We start from the raw sequence: 12,468 nt of genomic DNA on the forward strand, positions 1-12,468 counted from the left end.
ACAAATAAATTTAAAAAAGAAAAGATATGCAGACATGTGCCAGAAGAAGACTGTGAAAGTTCACAGCAGCTTTATTTCTAGTAAGTTGTAAACAGCCTGGGGACTTCCCTGGCCGTCCAGTGGTTGAGACCCCTTGCTTCCACCGCCAGGAAGGCAGGCGTTGGGGAGAGGCACGGATTCGGTCCCGGGTCAGGGAACATTCCACATGCCATGTGGCCTGATAAATAAACAAGTAGATATTCTCAATTAAAAAAAATTGTAAACAACCCCAAAATCCAGCAGGTGGTAAATGAATAAATTGGAGTACATTCTTAGCGTGGACTACTGCTTGTCAGTCAAAGGAACAAACTGCTGATACGTGTAACCGCAGCGAAGCACATTTCAGAGTATTTTATGCCGAATGAAAGAAGCTGGACACAGAGGCTCCTTACTGTGTGTTTCTGTTTATGTCGTATTCAGAACTGTAGGGGCAGAAAAGAGATCAGTGATGCCAGAGACTGCAGGTCGGTGGGGAGGGAATTGACTTTAAAGCGGTGAAGCTTGTTTGAGTTATAGGAATAGTCCACATCTTAATTGTGGTGTCTGGTTGTGGTTACATGACTGCACATTTGTCAAAACACGTTTTCAAAAAGAGTGAATTTTATTATAAATAAATTAGACCTCAAAAATTCTGACTTTCTAAAAAGAAATCACAAAAGGATCTTGTAATAAGTGATACATAAAGTAAGTCGGTTTAGATACTTGGAGATCTAGCCCAGTTTAACTGTGTTTCCAGCCTGGCCCTTAGCGTCAGTGACATTTTATTAGCTTAGATTGGCTGATGCATGTTTCTGAAAATGAAAGGTAGCAATTTATGTGCATCTTTCATCCAACAAATACTGATGAAAGCAATATTGTACTAAAGTCATTGTCCTATATAAATATCTGTGTTCTGTGAGTCGTGGGGGATGAAATTCAAACAAATATATATACAAATAGTTAAAATTGTGGTAAGTGCAGCAACTGAGAAATATATATGTGCTATGAAAGTTTTTGAGAGAGAAATAATACTCTTAAGGAAAGTACACATACAGAAAGACTGAGAGGAATGAGCTTGACCGAATTCTAAAAATTGAACCAAGGTGAAGAAGAGGGGTGCGGATGGGGGATTAGAGTGAAAGCTCAGGCAGAAGAGTTAAGCGAGGGCCAGGTCATGTGGGATCTTACATGCAGACGAACATTTTAACTGTCATTTTGGATTTTGTGACATGATAAACCACCCCAAACATCAGTGACTTGAAACAACTAACATTTATTATTTTTCATGATTCTGTGGGTATTCTTGGCAGTTCTTTTTCTGAATTTATTCAGCTAGACCCAAATGGTAAAGTTTATGTACATGGCCAATGGTTGGTATGGTTTTGCTCATTTTGGTTACAGAATGCCCTAAAATGGCAAGAAAGGGCAAATCCCAATGCACAGAGTCTTTTCACGTGTTCTATTAATACTTCCGCGGTTGTTCTTTTGCCCAAAGCAAGTCATGTATCCAAGCCCAGAGTCTGGGCGAGGAGACTACCCAAGGCTGTGTGGGCTAGAAGGGGGATTACGTGACCCATCTTTGCAGACAGTCTGTGACACTGGCAGATGTTATTCTGTGATTTTAGAATATACTGTACATTGTTTCATCTCCTTCTGAGTACAGTACAGTCTTCCCTCGGGATTTTCCTGAGGGATTGGTTCCAGGATCCCCTGAAGATATGAAAGTGTACAGATGCTCAGGTCCCTTGCAGCCAGCCTTCCATATCCAAGGATGCAGAACGGACACAGAGGCCAACTATATAAACATTAATATTGGACTTGGTTGGTTGTGTATACCATCTTTTTTGATAGGTTGGCCTATTAAACCACTTTCTCAATCTTAATACTTCTCATTTTACTTTTTCCTATGAAGGTTCAGCGAACTATTGCCAAACAGATTCAGATGGTTCGGCAAGTTGGTAAAGGCCGATATGGAGAAGTGTGGATGGGTAAATGGCGTGGTGAGAAAGTGGCAGTCAAAGTGTTTTTTACCACTGAAGAAGCTAGCTGGTTTCGAGAAACAGAAATCTATCAAACTGTGCTGATGCGCCATGAAAACATACTCGGTGAGTACACATTTGATTTCAGTTCCGTGTTCTACAAGGTTAATGGGGTGCTGGTGGAAGCCTAGGGCTTGAAAACATATGTGAGCTCAGCTGTGTGCATTTGGCTAAAGGAAACCTAGTGGAGTACATACTTCAAATACAACCCAGTCCTGAATGCAGCCAGCCGAGCTCTACACATACCTCAGAGATATTTTGGGGTTGGGTTCCAAATCACTGCAATAAATCAGATATAGCAATAAAGCAAATGACACAAATATTTTGGTTTCCAAGTACATTTAAAAGTTGTTTATACCATACTGTAGTCTAAATGTACAGTAGCATTATGTTTAATAAACAATGTATGTACCTTAGTGTAAAAATACTTAACTGCTAAAAAATGCCAAAACAACTACAATAGTAACATCAAACATCACTGATCATAGATCACCGTAATAAGTAGAATAATAATGAAAAAGTTTGAAGTGTTTTGAGAATTACCAAAATGTGACACATGAAGTGAGCAAATACTTTTGAAAAGCAGCTTCTGTAAGACTTGTGGTAGGAGTTGCCAGAGACCCATCAATTTGTTTGAAAAAAAAAAAACACAGTGTCTGTGAAGCTCAATTAAACTAGGTGTGTCCAAATTTATTACCCAGCTGAAGAGAAACAGCAGTGAGTTGTGAATTGGAAATAATGTAGTTTATTGGACTTATTCGTATCGTAACCAAAAAAAAGTCTCTGAAAGGTAATTTAAGCAATTTTTAGGTAACTTTAACTGTGCGTGCCTTTGCCTCCTGTAAATGAAATTACCCCCACCTCTGTAAGATACAGCCTCATGTATGTTCTGTGTGAGCAGGTCTCTCCTCTCACCCCCCATTTACACAGTACCAAAATAACGTGGGTATGATTTGATCAGTGTGGCACGTAAACTCATCACCTTCCCTGGCTTTCTTTTCAGCTGCTATTTCCTCGCCCCTTACTTTAGAGAGTGCATAGCATGTTGCTGATAGTTTCCTTCACTAATTGCATTAGTTTCCTGGAACTGCTCCTTGCAGATTACCACAAACTGTTTGGCTTAAAACAATAGAAACTTAATCCTCTCCAGAGTTCTGGAGGCCAGACATTTAAAATCAAGGTGTTGGCAGGTCCGGGCTCTCTGAAGGCTTTAGGGGAGGACTCTTCCTGCCTCTTCCAGATCCTAGTGATTACCGGCTAACTGTTTACAGCATTTCACACTCCAGAATCTGTCTTTGTTGGCACATGACCTTTCGCCCGTTGAGTCTGTGTCCAAACTTCCCTCTTCTTATGAGGATGCTAGTCACTGAGTAGGCACCCACTGTAATCACCTGAACTTGATTGTATCTGTAAAGACCTGTCTCCAAGTAAGGTCACGTTTATAGAGACCTGGTGGACATGAATTGGTTGCGGGGGGAGGGCTATTATTCAGCTCAGCGCTCTCTGACCTTCTGAAGAGAGGGTGGAAAAGAGGAGAAGGAAAGAAAGCCAGCATCGTGAACTTGCTAGTCAGTGAACCAGGCTGAAAAGGCAGATGTGATGAGGCGTTGATGGGCAAGTGGGCGTTAGCTTGGTTGGGATTGAACTGTTATAGTTCTTATAGCTCTTATAGTTAAATATAGTCAACTTAATTTTTAACTCTTTAAAGTAAAAGGCAGGGAAATTGTAACTGGAAAGAAAGCCAGGGAACGTGGATGAGTTTATGCACCGTGCTGATCAAATCATACCCGGGCTATTTTGTTATTGTGTAAAAGAGGGTAAGGGGAGAGGCCTACTAGCATAGAGCATAGTTAACTTCACCAATACTTTAGCTACCTGATGTGAAGAACGGACTCATTGGAAAAGACCCTGATGCTGGGAAAGATGGAAGGCGGAGGAGAAGGGGACGGCAGAGGATGAGATGGTTGGATGGCATCACTGACTCGATGGACATGAGTTTGAGCAAGCTCCGGGAGTTGGCAATGGACAGGGGAACCCGGAGGGCTGCAGTCCCTGGGGTGGCAAAGAGTCGGACGCGACTGAGTGACTGAACTGAACTGAACTTCTTGATGAGTGCACTTTTCAGTGTGAAATGGAGAGCCCTTTCCGCATTCCTTTTTCATAGTTCTTGGTGCTTAGGGAGTCATGTAGATTAACAACATTCCCTCAGGTTGTTATATATGTGATCTTTTTCTTAGTCATGTTATCATTTTTATGATTAAGATTATTTAAATTAATTACAAAATTATAGACATGTGTAAATGACAGATAAAAATTTGAGTAATACATTCAAGAGACATTGTTAGGTAAGTTAAATTTACATTGTCTATAGATGATACCCAAGTTATTCTCGGTATCCTGAGCGAGCATCTTTTCTTCTTCCTCGCCCCCTCTGATAACTGACCTTTTGAACTCATCAATTGAACAGGCTTTATAGCAGCAGACATTAAAGGCACAGGTTCCTGGACTCAGCTCTATTTGATTACTGACTATCATGAAAACGGATCCCTCTATGACTTCCTGAAGTGTGCGACGCTGGACACCAGAGCCCTGCTCAAGCTGGCCTATTCGGCTGCCTGCGGTCTGTGCCATCTCCACACAGAAATCTACGGCACTCAAGGGAAGCCTGCAATCGCTCATCGAGACCTAAAGAGCAAAAACATCCTCATCAAGAAAAATGGGAGTTGCTGTATTGCTGACCTGGGCCTTGCTGTTAAGTTCAACAGGTGAGTGGTTCTTTGCCTGGTGTTTGGAATTATTTTAATTTCCTAAAGATATTTACCTGTTTGTATTTGTATTCAGGACAGTGGGACTCCAAACATGTGAAGAAAAGTAAAGTGAAAGTGCTAGTCACTCAGTCGTATCTAGCTATTTGCGACTCCGTGGGCTATAGCCCGCCAGGCTCCTCTGTCCATGAAGTTTTCCAGATAAGAATACAGGAGTGGCTCCAGGGGATCTTCCCAACCCAGGGATTGAACCTGGGTCTCCCGCATTGCAGGCAAATTCTTCACCGTCTGAGCCACCGGGAGGCCCTCCGAACATGTATTTGTGCTTATGTAAATTATAAGTTAGGATTTGGGAGGAGGTTTGTCTTAGTGTTTTGTTCTCATTGTGGTTTTTGTTTTTTACAAAAATTACATCTTACTCTACATAATTCTTGATTTCCTACTTCCTATTGTCTTAGACATCTACTTCAGTTTATATAGATCTTTACTCTTTTTAGCAGCAGTACGCAAAGTTTTCCATTTTATAGATTTCTATAATTTATCCCATCTATGACCCAACTGATGACATTAAAGTTGCCTCCAGGGTCTATTATTTAAAAAGTGCTTCAATGAATATTATATTTTATCCATATATAATATTCCAGAGTACTTGTACAAGTATTTCCTCATAGTGGATTTCTGGAGAAGGGGCTAGGCAGAGAGTATGTATGTGTTAAGCTGCATTAACAGGCTGTCCCCTAGAAAGTGTGCGTCAGTGTGCACGCCCGTGAACAAGAGTTGTATGCCATGGCTTCATCACCACTCGATATTGTCAGTATTTTTAAACGATGAGAATATCACATTTTTAGGAAACCATTGAAATTGTTTTAATGGTATAACTCTAGAGTACAGCAGCCATTTTACATTTCAAAATTCATTTCAGGCCATAAAATTAAAGTACATAATAAAACAAACATCAAAAAATTTAATCTTCTGTCATTATCACAGTTTTCTATCCTGTTGTTTTTTTCTATCAGGGGAATTTTCATTGGCTCAAGTATTCATCAGATGCCATTTAAGAAAATATAAAGTACATTATATTGATCTCCATTTCAGAATAGTTTCCAGAATCTTAACAGATCTGGGAACCTAAAAAAAAGGTCATTCATGTCTTCAAACTCTAAAATATACTCCCAAAATTAATTTAAAAAAAGATTAATATTGCAGTATGATTATGTAAACATGACTCACAATAGAACTGAGTTGGTTGGACCCATAAAGAAAAAAATGTAATCCTAAATCACAAAGGATCACGTGAGAATGAAGAAAACAAATGATGCCTCTCACTTTTCACATTTACTCACCCTAGGACATAATCATCTACCACATTTTATGTTCAGCACTGTTCTCTTTCTTAGAGAGACACAGAACTTACTTGCTGACAAAACTTGACCTGAACTGGTTTGAGGTATTTACTGTCTTTATTTATTCAGTTAACTGTGAATAGTCATACTTAGTTTTTTGCTGTGAACTTAGTAATGATTTTGATTCAGGACTGCTCCAGACCCTACTGGAGATGTTATACAATACACAGCATATATTTAAAGGATATAATATATAATACTTTTTTAAAATCAGAAAGATGTCAAATTTCAAAATACACCTAGCCCCAAGGATTACTGATCAGGAAATGTAGACTTATTAGATAGATTTTCATTTTATTTAGTTGTGTATACAAACACACACACACATACACATAGAGAGAGAGAGAGAGAGATTCTGCCTGTTACACAATGCAGTGAAAATAGAGGAGAAACGGTTTTCTTCTTTCCCCTCAACCTGGACGTTTTCTGTCTTCTGTTTCAGCGACACAAATGAAGTTGATGTGCCCCTGAATACTAGGGTGGGCACCAAGCGCTACATGGCTCCAGAAGTGCTGGACGAAAGCCTGAATAAAAGCCATTTCCAGCCCTACATAATGGCTGACATCTACAGCTTTGGCTTGATCGTTTGGGAAATGGCTCGCCGTTGTGTCACAGGAGGTAGGAGTGTGGGCAGCGTGTTTCTGGTTGTGTCTGTGTACTCGTCATTCAAAACATAACAGCTCCAGTGGCATGATTTAGGTGTCATCTGGGTCAGGGAGCTCCAACATCACTCACTGGCTCTGTCACTGCATTGGGACTCCCAGGACTCAGTGTATAGTTGTCTTCATAGCAAAGATTTGTTACACTGAAAGGACACACGTCAAAATCAGCAAAGGGACAAGAAAAGGCCCATGGGGCGAAAGTTCAGAGGAAGTCAGACACAAGATTCCGAAAGTCCTGTCCCAGTGGAGTCACTCAGGATGTGCTTAATTCCCCTAGCAGTGAATTGTAAAAATGTGAAATATTGTCATCTAGGGAAGTTCATTAGAGGTTTAGTACCCAGAGATTTTTTTGGAGGCTGGTCACATGGGCATCCTCTGCCTGGCATGTATCAAAATTCCAAACTTCTAGAAAGAAAGCAGGTGGTCAGCATAAATTATATTGTTTGCACAAATAGTCTAGTTACAAAGGCCACCCTTTTCATTTCTGTGAATAGAGAGAGCTGTTTAGCAGGCAAGTCCCCAGATACCAGCTCAGTGCCAGGCTTTCAGGCAGGCCTCTCATACAGACAGCAATTTCCAGTCTGCCTTGCCAACTCATTCCTACAGGTGCGTTGTCTTTCTACTGCAGAAAAAAGGCTCTACTCTTTTATTAGTAGAAGCAACTGTATACATAAAAAGACTAAAAATTTAGGTTGAATGGTTCACTTTGCTTGTTTTAAGGGATATTGGCATGTTCAATATGGACAACTATGGTAGGGATATAGAAAATAATCATATTTAAAAAGAAGAGTAGAACACACATTTACTATTAGACGTGAATCATCTGCTCAGTAATCTCTTCTTCTTTATGGGGGAATCAATTTTAGTTCCTTAGTTCAGTAAGAAGTGCTGAACAGACTGATGTAGTTTTTCCAGCCACCGTTTTTGTGCCCACTGTTTTCTCGCTCACTACAGGAATAGTCGAAGAGTACCAGTTGCCGTATTACAACATGGTACCCAATGACCCATCATACGAGGATATGCGTGAGGTGGTGTGCGTTAAACGTTTGCGGCCAATTGTGTCTAATCGATGGAACAGTGATGAAGTAAGTGGGAGTCAGTCCTCTCAGGAAGTGATTGCTGAGTGTTGCCAAAGACCCTTACCCGCTCATGACATTCTCTTTACTTTTCAGTGTCTACGAGCAGTTTTGAAGCTAATGTCAGAATGCTGGGCTCACAATCCAGCCTCCAGACTTACAGCTCTGAGAATCAAGAAGACACTTGCCAAGATGGTTGAATCCCAAGATGTAAAGATTTGACAGATAAAAGGTCATGAGGAGAAATTCTAGACTGCAAGAACTGTTTTCACCCAAGGAATGGGTGTAATTAGAATAGAATGAGGATAGTAACTTGGTTCTCAGACTCTTTCCTCACTACACCTTCACAGGCTGCTAATCTTTCAGTACTCTGTAGAATACAAGCTGGGAACTTCTAAACACTTCATTCTTTATATATGGACAACTTTATTTTAAATGTGGTTTTTGATGCCTTTTTTTTTTTATTGGATTTTTATGAACTGCATCAAGACTTCAATCCCGATTAATAAGTCTCCAGTCAAACTCTGGGTACTGAATTACCTGTTCATAAAATGGTGCTTTCTGTGAAAGCCTTGAGAAGATAAATGAATTCAGCAGAGATGGAGAAATATACACGTTTGCCTTCTACCTGAAAAAAATTTAATCTATTTGTATTCTACCTTTGTAAACAGCCTATGGATTATGCTCTGTTTGGGATACAGTACTGCTTAGCTGACGACAGTTTGCCATGCCTTGGTGGTGTGTGTGTGTCTGTGTACATACGTGCATACCAGAGTTCCTCTGCTGCCATTTGAATTAGAAGATAATTTGTGAATGCACAGGAAGATATTGGTGGCTGTTGGTTTTGTGCTTTAAAAATGCGTTATCTGACCGAGATTTGCCAATCACATAAAAGCCATTTACCTTGCAAGTGAGCTAGCTTCTCCACCAACTTTATTTTTTAACATTAAAGTTAATATAAAGGCCAAAAGGAATTAAAAGTGTATGTAAATTTGGACTGTTTTCCTCCCACCACAAAATTGTTTTTTGTTAATTGTTATTATTGTCATGAAAAGCATCCTTCCAAAGTTGGAACTTCCAATGCCATGAACCTTCTAAAGAAAACACTTCTTATTGAAGTGAATACTGATTAATGAGTATGATAGCAATGTAAGTGCCTATAACCATATTCTGTATTCTTTATTCTCAGTAACTTTTAAAAGGGAAGTTATTTATATTTCGTGTGTAATATGCTTTACTTGCAAAACACCTGCTCCTTTACAACCATATTTTATACATGTACATACATTCATACTGTAGAAACCAGCTCATGCGTACCTCATATCCCATCCTTAAGGGAAAAAAATTAAAAGACCATCAGAAAAATATATAAAGTAGAAACTACATGTAAAATCTCCACAATTAATTCAAAACAGTGTATCAAATCTAGGACTTTGTTTAACGTCAGGTATAGACTTTCATTAAGATGCCATCATTCTCAGTTCTGTTTATGAAGGGATCTTCAAATTAGAAATTTTATCTCAAGAGTTAATACACATTTATCATCAACTATTTTAGACACTTAAATCATTTAAAATTTTTAGTTTTATGATTTTGGTTTCATAAGTTTGTGAAGACATTGAAGAGTCAGGCAAAAAGTTCAATATCTAGTCAGTACCTATATCTATACCATACAGCTGTTATTCAGTAACATATTTGAATATAATACATATTTCATGGATGCCTTGTTTACCCAAGGAGTAACTCTGATCTACTTATTATATGTCTGTAATGCTTTTTAAATATGACTGTCTTACTCTGAACAAACAACTCATGGATGCATAAACTGAGAATTTTCTTGAATACAGCATAAAATAAATGTGATTATTATAACAACATAGTGAAAAAAAAACTTCAAAGTGGAGGAATCAGAGCCCGTATCTGTCCATTACCAAAAATGTGATTGACATTTAAGGATGAAACTATATATTGGTCAAATTTCACAAATTTGAAATTTGCTTTAACAGTTTTGACCAAGTTTAATAGTTTGCATCTAACATAACTAAAGTTTGGAGTGTTCATCAAGATAAGTAAATTACCCAATAACTTGCTGTTTGAGAATGTTTTCCCCATCACTATACTGAGAAATATAGGTGTTTTAATCTAACTTGCCATGTAATTTAAGAATAATTATGAGCTCTGATCTAGTTAGAGTTAACCTTGGTTTATTTTTTATTTGATAGCTATAAATCTTGAAAATAATTTGTCATCCTAATAAAGGAAAATGTAAAGAAAGGTGAACTATTCTTAGAAATGTTAAAATATTATGTGGAAGCAAAAATTCCAGGTACTATATGACCATTATAATTTTTTAATTAAATTGATCTATTAAAAATGATATCAAGGACTAACTGTAGAAACTTGTTCAATAAAAATATTTTCTAACAAAAGATGTTTTTTAATATTAATGGTCCTTAAAGAGCAAATGATGTCATATTTGAAATTCTAAAGTCAAAAAAGCTGCATGAAACCTATTTTTTCTCTCCTTTTACTCTTCTCAAGGTTCTGACTTCATATTTAAAGAGTAAAAGAGGAAGTATTTCATAGCACCATAGATAACTTGTAAAACCCTTGAAGTCATTATTTGGTCCTGCTTACAACTTAGCATCTTAAAAATTTGTAGCTTTTGTCCTCTCATCCCTTTAAGTAAAGCATGAAAACAAAAAACCAAAGCAACCTGAATATAACAAAACTTAATCTTCCCTCAAAGAAAAGTCTCCTTATGAATTCTCTTTCTGCTGGTAAATATCTCTAGAATCAAAGGCATACTAGGATTGACTTCAGTGTGTCTATTCTAAGCTTTCCCTGTGCTTCTTATTGGACAAGTTTCTGAAGCATAAAATTTGAATCTGGTTTCTCTGGAATTGTTTTCACAAAAGATACTGCAATCACCATTTTAAATTGCCTTTCCAATTTCAGGAATGTTTTTGACCTTAAAAAGTGACTTAAGGTTTTTGGAAATGATGTTTTCCTAGAATGTGCCAGATTTTAATTTATTCACTGTATTAAAAAAATATTTGGTATCTGTTTTCCCCCAGATGCTTTGCTTTTGTTTAGAAAAAAATGCAATTCAGTTTAAAGAATCATGCATCTCTAAGTTGGCCCAAGATCAAATTTGAATAATTTATTCCAGGCAGGATTTTATAAGTTAAATTACCTGTGTTTCATGTTCATGTTTTGAAATGTTTCTAAATATCTAAGATAATGTAGGCTGCAGAAATACGAGTTAATTTTTTAAAAAGATTGTTGCAGCTCTTGTACTGTTTAAAAGGGATGATATTTATTGTTTGCTTGGGTCAGACGTTAAAATAGTAGTGTAGCAGTTCATCTCCTTGCCTCAGTGCTATTATGAGAGTCCCAGTGAAAATTGCAGAGAGTGCTGACATATTCATAAAAATCAAATCTAGGGCAGTGTCACATGAAGTTTCGTGTAATGATTGTCCCATAAGGAAAGTATGTGAATACTGCTTTTGCAAAGGATTAAATATATTGTAATTTTAGCTTGTGCTCTGTACTATGCTTTCAATGGAATTATTTAAGCCCATTTGGTGACTGTTGTCCTTGCCCATTTTAAGAACTAAAGTGTAGTATATATTGTATAAAATGAAAGTATCATTATAGCTTAATTAGGAAAGTTGTACATAAACACTGAAAAGGGTTAAAAACAGGCAGTTTTATTATGCAATTGTAAAACACCAAAAATATAGATTCATCTTTGATATGTAATACACTAAATGTATTTTGTACAGCATCTGGTTTAAAAGGTGCCTTATTAAGTTTACCATTGATTGCTTTGTTCTATATATAGATTACATACAATGTATCATTTCTAAGTAAATAACCTTATTTTAGTATACTTTAGTGATGTGTTTTGTGAAACTCTGCTTTGACTATCTTGTGTGTCAGAAGTTCGTGTCTTTTGAAATAACAACTAAGTTAGTGTGCGTGCTGATGTCCCTGAGATGCACATTTCATCCACCAGAAACCCAGTATGGGCCACAGGCAGGTAAGTGACCACACACTCTTTCCTTTATGTAGATAAATTATAAGATGAATTATAAGCCTATTATAGCTGAGGGTTATTTTCCTTAAAATTTCTTTTCTAATTCTAAAAATATGTACACATTACAGAAATTTAAGAAAACCTAGGAAAGAAGAAAGAAACAAATGAAATCATTCAAAATCCTATTGCCAGATAGTGCCACTACTTACATTTGAATGTTTCTTTTCAATCTTTTTTGCTGCTGCATATTGTTTACAATGTTAAGATCACAGTGTGTTGTTATATATAAATTGAAAATATAATCTTTTAAAAAACTGACTACATAGCATTCCACTAAGTAGATGGAACAATTTGTTTTCATAATTCCCTGATGAATATTTGGGTTATTTTCATTCTTTGAGAAAATATAATCAATGTCTTGAACATCCTTGTATAGAAATCTTCATATACTTATTTTCTTAGG

At 37.3% G+C, this 12,468-nt stretch overlaps 1 protein-coding gene across 2 annotated transcripts in view; it reads left to right on the forward strand.

The window, feature by feature from the left end:
- BMPR1A (bone morphogenetic protein receptor type 1A) overlaps positions 1-11,858 on the forward strand; it is a 144,784-nt gene extending 132,926 nt beyond the window's left edge. For both annotated transcript variants that reach the window (XM_069572347.1, XM_069572348.1), the window contains 5 exons: positions 1,931-2,123; positions 4,525-4,822; positions 6,668-6,843; positions 7,842-7,972; positions 8,060-11,858. In XM_069572347.1, the coding sequence (XP_069428448.1) occupies positions 1,931-2,123; positions 4,525-4,822; positions 6,668-6,843; positions 7,842-7,972; positions 8,060-8,185 (924 nt within the window). In that variant the 3' untranslated portion in view covers positions 8,186-11,858. The remainder of the gene's footprint in view (positions 1-1,930; positions 2,124-4,524; positions 4,823-6,667; positions 6,844-7,841; positions 7,973-8,059) is intronic.
- The last annotated feature ends 610 nt before the right edge of the window (positions 11,859-12,468 follow it).

Source organism: Ovis canadensis, chromosome 25 (genome assembly GCF_042477335.2).
Source record: "Ovis canadensis isolate MfBH-ARS-UI-01 breed Bighorn chromosome 25, ARS-UI_OviCan_v2, whole genome shotgun sequence".
NCBI classification, from domain to species: Eukaryota; Metazoa; Chordata; class Mammalia; order Artiodactyla; family Bovidae; genus Ovis; species Ovis canadensis.